Below are 14921 nucleotides of genomic sequence, written 5' to 3' on the forward strand. Positions count from 1 at the left end.
ATTTAAAAATAAAATTACAAATAATACACATTAAAAAATTACTATAATAAAAAAAAATTTATTAAAATTATTTTACTTAATTATTCTTCTTTTAAAATTTATTTTACAACAAAAATTTTATTAGACATGACAATTGAAAATGGTAAAAGTATTTTGTAATTGACTAGTGATATTTTTAAAAATTTATGCATATTCTTCTTTTAATTATATTTAAATATATATGATTATTTAATTTAATTTTAACTTCAAAATGTATAAAGTGAATAATTTAATCCAAAAAAATTATTTATAGATATTAAAATTTCTAACAAAAACGATTGAAACCATAAAATCTTTTAACAAACAGCTAAAAACAAGCAACAAAAAATAGAAAAGGTACAACAAAAACAAACGCGTTGTTATAATACATTCTTTCACTGTGAAAACATAGAAGCAGAAAACAAAAAACAATACCAAGCAGATCCTTAGAGAGTGCGTCTATTACATAGATCTTAATAAGACAAGATCCTAAAAGATAATTATTCACACCCACTATTAAATGTTTTGGTAAATAACACAATGGGTCATTCCTTGATCTTTTTTTATGAATGTATTTATGACTTAATCAAATAGTTGCCAATAAATAAGAAGTAAACTTTTTTCATAACACCATCCAACACGTTTTACATTCGCCCCATATTTATAAAAAAGGGTTATCATGACGCAAGAGTATGATTGCCAACTCACAAAGTCGAAGAAAATCGTACAATGAATTCCAGAAAGCTCTTTTTAATTCATCAAAAGTCAAAGGCAGTCTCTTTATTGTAACAATAAAGATCAGTCGCTCACAGAAAGGGAATAAAGTTTATTCCCTCTCGCAGAATAAGGTACCTTTCTTCCATCAATTCAATATTCGCATTCCAGCTATTATAATTATTTAACATGTTCTCTGACCAACCTGCATTCTATGCATCGCATTGCAGTTTCCATGCATGTCACCAATGCATATCTTAAGCTTGCTATTATGATTGTTAAGACATTTTTTCACTTCCACACCAAATAAGGGAAGGGCTCCAATTGGGCCAATTCCCAGTTTAACAAGTCAATCAGACTAGGTCTAAAACTCCTGCAAAACACCCTATACAGTCCCAAATCTGAGATATTAACATAAAAAAGTTATAGCTCTGGGATTGCTTCAGATAACCTTCACCATTCACTCATCTCTATTCGACAATTTGGATTGTCATCGAAACATACACCTTAGAAACTTTTTTAATTGAAGGTGGTGCAACCGTAGTAGTATCGTCATGTGACCTAAAACTCTCAACTTATCTCTTACAAAAATGGTGGAGGGGGTTGACATGTTCAAAGTTTGGATACATTGTCTCCATGCCTGCACTTTTGACCGAACACCATGTCTTAACCCACAGGATTGAAAAAGCATCAACTTGCACTAGACTAATTGGGGTATATAGGGGGCAACACTGCCTTCATGCCCCAAAGGGCTACCTCGTTATGATATAGGGGCAATAAAATCCCGTCTCCATTTATCACATGTGGTCAGTTATGGTTATGTTACATAAACAAGTTGACAGAGATCAATGCAAAATAGCAAATGGCCAATGCAATAACAATTCCTTATCCATGTTTAGAACCCTGAAAACAGCAACTGCTCATACAATATTCTGCAGGAAGTCTAAACGAGAGTTCTTTATACACCTCTTTTCTTAAGGTTTCCCTTTATCTTCTCAACGTTTCCTCAAAATTATATGGTCTCTTCCATCATTAAAATATGCAGTTGCAAATAATAGTGGAGAGGAAAGAGAGAAGGTTGTGCAAGGTAATAGTACCTGTGTTTGATGTTGGTAGCCATGATTAATAGACAGGAATAGAGTATAAGTTGAGAATCTGACTCACAAATCTGGAAAAAGAGAAAAAAAAAATATATGAAGAAAACACTTGGCAACAAAGCTGTTTTGGCCTCTCTGATTGGCTGCTTCAACTGCCATAGATAACGTAAATTATCTCGCTAGATTATGCTTTCTAGCGATAGTCCCAAACTCAAAAGTTCAAAAGCTCTGGTGAATTTGTGCATAAGCCAAGAGGTAAAAATCAAATTCCATTGAAAATTGCTCATCAGGAAATGCACACAAGCTGCTGGGCTTTACATTTCAAAACAAGACCCTGGTGCAAAATTTTCAATCCACATCCTGCAGTATCTGAAATTCAGTGTGGCTTGCTTTGGCCATAAAATATCGAACCTGGTGACTGATTATGAATTTTCAATCCACATCCTGCAGCTATCTGAAATTCATGTGTGGCTTGCTTTGGGCATAAAATATGGAACCTGGTGACCTAATTGCTTCGTGACCCAAACCATTAGCTAATGACCCAATTTCGGATTCGTCATCATCGCTATCAATATTATTTGGAGTATACCTATTTTGGTTACCTCTGCGCCGAAGAAGAAAGACATTGAAATAGTAGCTCACCACATCTTCTCTACTTTTGTCAGGAAAGAACTTAAAAATCTGATCCCAGAAACACTTGTCCAAAGAGGCAGGATTCAACCTCACAATAGTCGCGAACTTCCTTTTATCCTCATCCGCCCAAGAAAGTGCAACATCCTCGCCTATCTTATCAAATTTCCACCTGTAGAAGGCTGAGCCCAGTTCAAGTTCCACTTTCTTCCTTTTCTCAGTAATGTGGAATCTGACACACTCGACAGAACCTGGGAATTGGCAGCCGCACGAATCCTGTCTTCCCTTTCCAATTCGATCCCTTTCAATAAGAAAGCTTGATTGCCTTTTCTCTGCTGGCCAAACCTGGGTACCCAACCATTTGGCATCACTTTCTAACGTCACACCAGTCCATTCTGGCACATCCACTTGAAAAAATGGCCCCACAGGAATTCGCTTCCTATTATGACTGTTCCCAGACAAATCAACTGCAGTGTCAGTCAAGGAATTAGTGGCTCCAAGAAACTGTCTGTCAAGGTTATCCACCATCGCTGCCCCAGAGTGGCCAGGGCTGATCTCCAAATCGCTCTGAGTGCCTGAAGCAGGTGACTCTGAACAGGCTCGTGCCTGAGATTTTTTTACAGAAAGGAGCCTCTGACTGCATCTTAATCTCTCCGCAAGTTGGTGACTAGATTCAATATGATCATCATACATGGAAGGATGCATCCTCTGTTTTTTCTGCAAAGTGATACATGGTTTTGATTACATAATGGACATGTAAGAAACCTTTATTTTTTCTAAATATTTAAGAAATACTCTTCTTTAAGAAAAGTAAGAATCATGCTGCATAAATTAGATCAGCTGGAAAAGGCTAAAAGCATGTACAAAAAAGGTAGGAGTTGAACAAACAGCCTAAGAAAAGTACATAACAAATACAAATATCTCCCAAAACAGCAGTGCAGAGTTAACAGCAACAGGAGATATTAATGAAAAGCTTCAGAGATCAGTTCGCATCAGATTCAGAAGGACCATTCTGATATCATTACTAGCATGCATTGCAATAATATCTGAATTAGGTATCTTCCCTTCAAATATCATCTCATTTCTGGCCTTCTATGAGTGATAAATGCTGGGAACCCACAACATCTTTTGCATCTCATCATGTTTAGTACTCCCCAAACTGGAAAGCCTAATCAGATTTGTTCCCCAATCTGAAACTCCTCCCAATAGGTTCATCTTTGTACAAGCTATATGATAAGCTTTATTAAATGGCAGACATTCAAAGAACAAACATTCTCTAGTTTCAGATAAAGATCTACAGATTTTATATGTAGGCTTTAAACATTGCTAAACAGAATTTGCATGTGATCGAAAGAAGCACCAAACAGATCTTACAAATGGGCCAGGAAAGGAAAACTAAGGGCCTGTTTGGTATTGTCGCTATTTTTGTTTTCTATTTGTTTCTGTACAGTGAAGAAACAAGTTGTAAGAACACATTTATTTATGTTGCCAATTTTGTGTTTCCGTTGTTAGTTTTCAGTTGTTTGCAAAAAAAAACTGAAAACTAGATTTTATGGTTTTTAGTTGTTTAGGCAACCTGTTGCTAAAAATCTTTATATCTAGAAATAGTTTTTCTTTGAATTAAATCATTCATTTTATACACACTTTTTTAATTAAAATCAAAATAAAACGATCACATGAATTTAAATATAATTAAAATATAAATATACACAAATTTTAAAAAAATAATAAGAATACTAAAGAAAATTACAAAATATTTTTACTATTTTTCAATTGTCATGAACAGTAAGATTGTTGCTGTGAAGTCAATTTTGAAAATATGACAGTAAAATAATAACAATAAATTTTTTTTATTATAGTATTTTAAATTTTTTTATTATTTTGCAATTTTATTATTTTAATCATATTTTTATAATATTATTTTTATTTAAAGACAAAAATGAGCATTTTTAATTAAGTTTTTAATTTGTTTTAGTTTTACAAATGTTAATCAAATAAGTAGCTGGTTTTTTGTTTAGTTTTTGTTTCTGATTTTGGTTTGTGTTTCTGATTTGCACTTTTATAATTTGATAGTGATACCAAACATGGCTTCATCTTACGGCCATGTGCAACTGATACTATTATTCACACAATAAACTGTTGCAGCGCTTTAATCTACCTTACACAATCGCTCCAAATCTTTATTACCCAAACTATACTGCAGACCACACTAAAATTTCTACCCTATTCTCTATTGATAAAATCATTTGTCAATTGACATCTCCATATTTCAATTGACATCTAAGCAATTCCACTGTCAATTTCCCATATTAGAATATTTCCCAAAATATCTTAATCAGATCTTAAACAATGTCAAATTGTATTTGAATCCATGGGGGCTGTCCCAGGCACTACATCAAGTGAGATTCCTAATTGAACACACCTGTTTCATAGTGGACACACTGTCCAGAAGGGCATTCATGGGCCAGCACAACCACAGAATTCAATAGAACCACCATCCTCCATCCTGCCTCCCCAATTACAATAATTACAATTACCAATAAGATCACTATAATACATTTCTATAACTGTCAAAAAATTGTTTCATTATCATTTTTATTACCCTTACAATTTGGCTCAAGCTACAACAGACATTGACACCACAGAAACGTATGGACTGAAATGTTGCATTATTATTATATTATTTTTTTTCAATATGAAGAGACAAAGATCATTATAGGGCACCAAAGATTGCTACCCATAAATAAAAGAATCATTTCTAAAATAAGACAAGCCAAAAGGCAAACATACTAGGTGAGTACGTCAATCTGCTATAAGATTATTCCAAAAATTCAATTTCACTTCCATTTTATGGGTTATTGTCCTCTCTTTATCTCGCTTTCAAATATCCAAAAGGGGATTCTGATTTGTTAAGAAAAGGAGCCGCATATATTGGTTTCAACATTTAATTCTTTTTCAAGCAATATCTTTTTCAATCTCCTTCCTATTTGACCTGTTGTGCTCCAGCAATATAATATAATACAACAGATGTCAAAATCAGTAAGTGATTAATAACATAGTTATGCAGTTGCATAAGCTTTTTTCTCCATGATCACATAGTAGTTATATATTTTTTAATAAAATCCTGTGGCTCTAGATTGCTCATTATTGCATCTTATGGGTTTTTTTTTTCAAAAAATTTCTCTTCAACTTTTTTCCATTTTTTTAAAGATACCCTCTCAATTTCTTTGCTTATGCTTTAACTGGTATCAACATGTACAAAACTTGACCTGTTTTAACTAGCCCCATGAGTGGGGATAGCATGGTGCCTGGAGTAACTACATAATTTGTAGTAGCATCCTCCATTATCAAACAAAATAAAACAAAACAAAACAAAGGTAAAAAAGTAAAAAACCACACATAAAAGTCAACATAGCTACTCACCACTCAAACTCCAACATACCTTAATAATGAAACAACCAATGACCCACTTTCATTGGGTGAAAAAAAAAAAAAGTTTTCTTATCATTAAACCAATTTCAAATATGAGGCAACGAAATAACAGTTTTCACCAAAAGTTTGATTCCTACAGTTGTCCTAGACATCCCATTGGCAGTTGAGCATCAATTTAATAATTTTGAAATGACAAAAAAGATACAAGAGTATATAAATTAAGACTTGTTCAACCTTCCCATGATCAAGCTCAAGCTATGTACACATCTAATTTTTACATCATTACATGAAATTAGAGTCTTAGATTGGGCAAATTCATAAATTTTAACTATAATTACTGTCATCAATTTTTATTCAATAAATTATGCTTCAAAGCTTCCCAAGGCACTACAATCTTTATCAAAGTGAACTTCACCAAATACATAGTCAAACCTTTGGTTCTAGCATTATAACTATGCAAACAATATATTTTGAGATTTATTTAACCTCGAGGATCTTCAAACATAATTTAGCTTTTGGAATGGTTTCCTAGGCTGGGCTACAGAATAATGCTTAGGATGCATTCCTTCATTTCATGCTTGCTTCATATAACTCTATTTTTCTTTTGATAACACAGAGGCACAGCCATAAATAGACCGAGTACCTCTGGGCAATAGTCCCACATTAATCCCATCCCAACAACCAGGTGATTGACATTTGAACCCCTGCCAGTAACATGCATTGTCCATGCATTTCCCAGTAGGGGCTCCCCACAAGAGCAGCTTCACATAACCTTTTTGACAAACACAGGTACATGGTAAATAGGTGGAGAAAAGTCATGCAATACAAGAACATGAAAGCATAAGAAGCCAAGAAAAATACATGCTCAAAACAACATAACACCTTCAGAAAACAAGCAATCAATTCTAAATCCCCAAATAACACATAAAATAAAATTCATAATAATATTACAATTTGAAGTAAATATACACACTTATTCCCTACTTCACTCATTCTTTAAATATCATTCTGCTATATTCATTATAGACAAACCAAAACAAAACAAAGAGTGGTTCTCGAAATAAAATAGCAACTATCTCTAATATTAAAAGACCATTCAATGGGAGGATCTGCAGATATTTTTCACAAAGTCGAATGATACTAAGATAAACATGGATGAGGAAAACCCGAGGCCACAAGCTAGCATACTAAGAAATGATCCCCTAAATCAACACCAGCACTAATTCTAACAAATACAGCATGAAGTGGCGACTCCGAATTGATCCTCGTACTTTGAAATCTGTCTTATTTTGTACAAAAATATTTGCATGGTATACAAAGGGAATTACTACCATAACAAGTCTCAGCTTGTAAAACAACATCCCATTCTGTTTGATTAAAATTTCCATTAGAGCATAATAGCCATCAGACATGCGATGTGCGTGCAATACATCTTCATTTATTTTTCTAAAAAAATTAATTAATTCTTCAAGATTCTTTTTTTGGTAATTTAGTTAAATTTTTTTTGTCTCTAATGTTTAGTAGTTTCAAGCCCATTATGAATTATTCTAAGATGATGGACAAAGGATGCTACATTTTTTAATTGAAATTTAAAATTTACATACAGATTATCAATGTTGGAAATTAGATACTATAATTAGTTATGAGCTAGTTATGGGATGTTCATGTGTTAATTATGAGTAGTTATGAATCAGTTATAGGATATTCAATATTTTCCAATATTGCTGCTGACTTTACTTTTCAAGCAATTGTTAGATGGGTATTATTTTTTGGGGGCAGGTGGGGGGGGGGGGAGAGGAGGAGGAGGGGGGGAAGGCGTGGACATTAATCTGACTGCCAGTTTCTCTGAGCATAAATGAATCTTAAAGTCAACTGGCCATTTCAAAGAGCCCAACATTAAAAAGGTATTATTTTCTAGCATAAAGAACAGATTGATCACTTTAGCGTCTATATGGTGTAATTTTTGCTACAAATTTTTTGTTTTGGCCGCATTACAATGAAATAAATAGGTAGTGATAATGTGCTTATCTGCATTGTCAATTTTCAATTTCAGTAATCATTTTTCAACTATTGTGGCAATAACTGTAAAACAGTTTCTTCTTTTTTTCTTCCAAATTTTACCCTATTGTGACAGCTTGTTGTCATGATACCTTAGTATCCAAAATGCACAAATGGCATGTGAATTTCAGATAAAAATTAAAACTAAACATCCTCAAATTATCTAAGAAACCGAAAAACATAAGAAAAATCAGCCAAAAAACATTTTGACCATTTTTCAGCCTTCATACACAATTGGATTGTTCTTGGAGAGAAGAGAGTTTAAAAACACAACTATAAAATAATTATTCACTAATTCTCATTTTTATTATAAATTTATAATAATTTTTAGCTTGTGTTCTTTTGCATTATTATTATTATAATAATACTTTAATTGAATCAGACTTTAAATTTTTTCCAAATATCTGATTTATTATAGCATGGTAGTGGTACAAAATTAAATTGCTTAGTATTTGATTATGAAAAAATTTGTGCTGCTGATTAAAGGATGATATGATAATTAATTGTTATTTGATCCAGGACAAAAAAATAAGTATGCATGTTCAACCATGTTTTTAATCTGTGTCATTTATGGGGGTATAACCAAAAGAAAAAAGACTTGATGAACTCTGTTATCTATACTATTATAGAAAGGGAAGATGAATGTCTCACTTTTCATCTCCCACTTGCTCTCTTCCTCAGAAGTTCCTTAAATTAGCCCTGTTTACATCTTTAGAAATATTGTCAAAGAAAATATAACTTCCCACTAACATTTATAGTAAGGTGAAGCTTAACAAAAAGGCAAATATGGAAAAAAAATATTTTGAGCATAAAATACTTAAAATTTGACTCCTGAATCCTGAGTTAAGTTTCACTGAAATGTTAAGCCCTTTTCAAATGTTTAGTGCATTATCACAAGCCCTGAACAGTTAACACTGAAAATATTCAGTTTTCACAGTTCAGCACTTGAGGCAGTTATCAAACATTGCCCAATATTGGACTAAATCAATAGGCATACAATGCACTTGGTAAGACTCCACACACATACAATGCACAGCTGTTTATTGAGAGTTATATAATGGCAAGGATGTTTCCTGACAAACTGCACCCACTTGCCCACTTTCCACAGATACAAGTTAAAACATATAAATGGCTACAAGCAAAATTATTGGGAAATCAAGAAACATGATCACATTATCTTTCAAACAGGAAAAAAAAATTATGAGATTTGGATGCAGGTGAACCTTTGGAATTAAGGGACCTAAACTGAAGTGGGAACAACTAGGAAAATCCTCAATGAAGCGCCAAGTCCATTGGGTGCAAACAGAGTAGAAGAATGACAATAGAAATGTGGTCTACGAGTCCATTAAATCAGGAAAGATGATTTAGCCTATAAAATAAACTGTTCAGCACAAGAAATACACCTCACATACATGCACAATAAAAATTCACCCATAAAGATTTCACATTCGATGCAATGGAATGCAGCTAAGCTTAATACTCACTTATATGTTATGATAAAAACATAATGATAAATGACAAATGAAATGCATAATAAAGAATCTTGTATCCAGCAAAATTAAAGGGCATGCACGCGCACACACAGCAGGAAGATTTGACTACGATATTTATAAATTACAAAACATTGTAAGCTCAGATACCTGCCAAATAGTTTGTTCACTACTTGAATCAACAGGTCTTTTGAAAAAGAGTGCTTCTCGAGCAAGCAAAGCTTGCTTCCAAAACTCTTCAACCCCATAAAGCTTCCACTTTGACCTTTCTGGTAAGGTCCCAATTACAGGATCACATGGATCTTTTGCAACCTCAGTAACCCAATTCAACATTCGCAAAAATGATCCCCGTTTCCTTTTACGACAAAAAAACTCTTCATTAATTACAGATGAATCCAAAATAATAACATCATCATCTTTTTCATCATCAGCACATCTCCTGACAGCTGAATCCAAAATAATAACATCATCTTCCTTGTTATCATCGGCACATCTCCTGCCTCCATCTGACAGAACCAAACACTCAACCTCATTTTCATGGTAGCTGCATGCTTTGCCTCCATTCGACTGTGCCAAACAACTCATGTCATTGTCATCATCAACACATCTCTTACCTCCATCTGACCATCCTGAACACCTGACCTCATTGTCATCATCGGCCCCTCTCTTGCCTCCATCAACCTCCACAAATCTTGCAACATCATCATTGTCACTCAATCTACCAGGAGTGACAAAATTTAACTTGCTGTTCGCCAAATCAAAATGAGGGTACTCCTCCCCTCTCTTCTTCTTCTGATCTGAAATATCAGAGAAGAAATCCTTGAACTCAGCTTCTAGTCCCACCAATAGCCCACCCGAGTTAACACCGCTATCCATCGAACCACCTTTTGAGTTCATATCTTCAAAAATTCTCTCAAACCATCGTTCAAAAGTAGTCAAATACTTCACGTATACCACTTTCACTGCCGAAGAAACACCAGAGCCCAACCCATACTCTTCTGCCACAGTATCCCACAACCCATTCTTTGAAACTGTGTCATACCCCCCTTTCTCCTTCACAATCAAGAAGAGTTTGAACAAATCCATGCACTGCCCATCTCCAAGCATTGGAATTTGAGATTGAAAACTGTCACGGGCACAGATCTTCTTAAGAAAGCTCGAGACGAGCTTACTAAACAAGTATCGAAGCTTAACCGGGTCGCCTTCAGAACACCCTTCTAGCACCGGCTCGATTTCGACCCAGAACTCGTTTCTCTGAAGCTTTAGGAGGGAATTGGAGCAATCCAAAGCAGACCCATCAGCTGTCATCAACCACCCTGCCATGGATTTCGAATTCAAACCCTAAAAACAAATCATACGGTTCACATCTTTTGATTTTTCGAAAGCACATAACCCAGAAAACAATACAAAAACATTACACAAATCTGAAGCTAGAACTAAAAAGAAGAAGTTACTAAAGACGATAAAAGACGAATAGATACCGATTAACCATCTGGGTCTTGCATGGCGATGATTTTTTTGGCGGGAACCCATTGATCTAGGGCAAGGAAGCTAGTTTGGCATCCCATCATTTTTGTCCCGCGCTCTTTCTCTCTCTTAGTTGCCGGTGAATACGCGATGCGCAGAGAGAGAGAGAGAGAGAGAGAGAGAGAGGGGTTTATTTTTGATTTTCAAGTTTTGAACAGATATATCAGGCCCTTCACAAAATCTAGTATTGTCATTGGAGTAGAGCAAGACGTACCAGAGTATTTTTGGTGACCTCCTTTGCCCTTTGTCACTCGTTTTTAAGGCCCCCTTTATTAGGGCTCTTAAAAAGAGCTGTAGGGTTTTCAACACTAGGTCTCTACCCCCACTCCTTCATAGCTGTCATTGCTCCCCCTAACCATGGTTAGTTAACTACAGGGGCTTTGAGTCTGTGGTTTGGTTTAATCAATGTATGATTGCAATTGAGCTTGAGTGAGGGCCTTTTGGGAAAAAAAGGAATATTTATATATATAATAATAATAATAATAATAATAATAATAATTACATACATAACATTATGTCAGTCAAATGTGGGTGTCCAGTGGATCACAAGCAAAATTATGTTTGTTGAGCATGTGGGCCCCACCATTTATGGTCCAATTGCATTTACATCATTTATACATTTTATAAATATGAAAATAGAGTTGGCGTGTATTTTTGCCCTCTAAAATTTCAATTCTAATTTTAAGCATTCTCTGAAATAATTGTATATAGTTAAGATTTCTTACTTTAAATTTTAATGAATGTTATTCTTATTCTTTTAATACAAAAAGTTCACAAATCTCTACCCATTTATCATACTCTTTGAAAGAAATAGAAACATATTTATTATACTCTTTAAAAAAGACCTGCGTAAATTTCTATCAATTAATTATTTTCATTATAACGTTGCTAATCTTTTATTCTTTAGAAAAAAATAAATATATTAATGTATCTATATCTGTACTTCATTTATATTAGATATTATAGAAAAGTAAGTATGAGCAAGAATACCTAAGGTTCAAAAGTATTAATCTTAATTTTTGCTATTTATGAATTAAAAATAGTTAAATTCATGTGAACTAATATGATGCTTTACTTCAAGTTGAAGTAATATAAAAGTCCTAGATGTGTGACCAACCATTTAAAAATAATGTTTATATTATATACTGTAAAGTTTATGAGAACTTAAACTTGAACTTTTGTGGTTTATCTTTTGACTCTTGCTAGGAAGAGTAAGGATTCAATTCTTTCCATGAGAGGATTTTCTCTTATTTTAGAAGGAAGTTGGGCATACTTGTTGCACCTGAGGCGGAGGATAGTTTGTTATGGTGGTCGATCATGGGTAGGATGCCCCAAAGTCGCAAAATATAAATAAACAATATAAATAGTTCACTTGTTATACTTTTACATTGTTCTTTAGTTACTAAATACTACACCAATTATTTGCATACATATGGACACCAAATTTGTCCAAAGGTGATGACAATTGAAGTTGCAAGGCGATCACTAGAGAAAAAAACCTAAAGAAAATGAAAGGTTCTAATTAAGAAAACATTAGGATAAGAAAGTGGAGTTGTCACTTTTTAAAATAAAAAAAAAAAAAAGGAAAATAAAGAAAACCTATGGGATCTGCAAATTAGAGAAATGGGCTTAGGAGTACAATTGTGTGTAAAGAAGGTGGTTGCCTAACCATTTTAAAGTAAATCAATCAATCAACAGTACGATCGACACATTCTAAAAATGATAACTATTGAATATATGTGTGTGTGCCTTGAACAAAATAAGCAGAAGAAAGATAGAATCTCCTTTTCAATACTCTGATGAAAGATTGTTGTCAAAGAATTCAAACAATAAAATTGAAAACCTCAATACACTTTTACTAGAAGAGGGGTGACCTTATAATCCTATGTTTGGAATTTAATAAATGGAAAAATAGAAAATATAATTTGCTTGAAATCGAAAGATTCAAAAGGAACCAAGTTTTGAAAATTGACATCTTTTTAGAAATAAATGAAAGAATTTGATTTGCAATCAATTAAAAGATGAAGATGAAGTGATTTGAAAGAGATAAAATTTTGAAATCCACCAAAATGGCAAGAGTTTTGAAATGAGAATTTTGTTGACTTTATGGTCTGATCCCGTTTTAATTATGACAAAACCAATATTTTTTACCTGTGCACTGAACTTCATGAACATATTCATCCTTAGCATGCACTAATGGTAGGAACTCACGGAGGTTATACGGACTGCAAAGATCATGCTTCACATATATGCCATCTGAAGAAGAGAAAGAATGAAGACCTATTTGATATTGTATTTGCATTCATTTTTTACTTCGTCTATTGTAGAGACCCAAACCCATATAAGTTGGATTCGTTGACGAAGGAGTCACATTCGTCGACGAAGTCCTTTAGAGCCTCGTCGACGAAATTTAGAGCCTCGGTGATGAGCAAATACCAAGCAGGTCAGAGAAATATCTGGAATTGGGTTCGGCAACGAAAGGATGGCTTTATCGACGAGCTGTGTTGTAACATCCTCAAAATTTTCCATTTTTTTTATATTAACAAATTACTCTAAAATTTAAATATAATGGGCACCCCTATGCAACGGGAAACATAAATCACACAACCACTTATATATATATATATACAATACCAGAATTTAGTATTTTTAACCATAGCTGCATAATACATCTCCCTCTCCAATGTCAACTACCCAAAAATACAAAACCCTACACAAAACTTACCCTATAACTAAGGTGACCAAGTGATCTCTATCCGCGAGCCTGATCTACTAGCCTAACTGGCTCACCTGAAAAATGTTAAAGTAATGAGGTAAGTCGACGCTCAGTAAGTAGAAATATGTTATTACTAGTGTGTGGCAACCGAATCATAAAATTATAATAATAATATTTAAAACTGCATGATCTGGAAAATCTATAAAACATATGTATAAAAGCTTAAAACATTTGTATCATCTAAACTTTCTATCATTCATAATGCTATAACATACTACATACGATAAAAACTATAAAACTGTATATATACACATAAATGTGTTCTTTCCCTAGGATTTTGTATGTCATGATTTGACCCATCATGACAGGGTTGTGCGGCCCATAGGCGGGACTTAATCTGGTTGGCCCTCCAGATAAGTCACTATACTCTACACTACCTCAGTCCGACCAAACTGCATACTCTCCTAGGCGCGGGACTAGCTACTACCTCGTCAAATCGGCCCCCTCAGCCCAGCGAACTGGGAGCTGCATACTTTCCGAGCACGGTTGACGGTACCCATACACTGTCTGAGATATGTGGTTGCACTCTATCTGTATTAGCAATGGTACCGTGCTTTGTAAACTATAACTGTCTGTAATATTTCCACAGGGATTTAATACTATATAAGTACATTTATATATATATATATATATATATATATTTTTTCTATTCTCATCATGTTTCCAAATTAACCATAACGCTATAATTTTGTACTGTAAATACTATAATATCTGAGTAACTGTAGTACTTGATGCTATAACTATATAATTCGTCTTTATAAACTGTTTGTATAATCTGTCTGTATAAACTGTGCGTTATGACATTTAGGAAAACATAGCATTCTGTAAATACTATAATATACTAAATTCAATAAAATCTATATAAATTTGTTTGTTAAATATCTGTGGATATTTGTATATAAATATACTATATAATATGATATGCTAAAACATTGTATAAATTCTACATTAGGTAAATATCTACTCAAGCCACACAAACATTAAAAACTCTTATTATGTAAAAAAACTGTATAATAAACTAGCATATATATGTATCTATGAAACCTCTGTTAACATTCTTAAAACTCCTAGCATAGCATATTTCCCTTACCTTATCTCTGAAAAGTCCCTACTGTACTCTAGCCTGATACCCGCAGGGTTCTCCACTCAACACCCTGAAAACAACATCCCCCAGAACAA

General features: G+C 33.7%; 1 protein-coding gene across 1 annotated transcript; it reads right to left on the reverse strand.

The window, feature by feature from the left end:
- Positions 1 to 1813: 1813 nt before the first annotated feature.
- LOC131166873 (AT-rich interactive domain-containing protein 1) lies at positions 1814 to 11270 on the reverse strand. Its single transcript, XM_058125483.1, has 3 exons — positions 10921 to 11270; positions 9590 to 10755; positions 1814 to 3176 (listed from the first exon to the last, which is right to left on the reverse strand). The coding sequence occupies exons 1-3, from the start codon at positions 10970 to 10972 to the stop codon at positions 2280 to 2282; spliced, it is 2115 nt and encodes a 704-aa protein (XP_057981466.1). The 5' UTR covers positions 10973 to 11270; the 3' UTR covers positions 1814 to 2279.
- Between the last annotated feature and the right edge of the window lie 3651 nt (positions 11271 to 14921).

Source organism: Malania oleifera, chromosome 10 (assembly GCF_029873635.1).
Source record: "Malania oleifera isolate guangnan ecotype guangnan chromosome 10, ASM2987363v1, whole genome shotgun sequence".
NCBI classification, from domain to species: Eukaryota; Viridiplantae; Streptophyta; class Magnoliopsida; order Santalales; family Ximeniaceae; genus Malania; species Malania oleifera.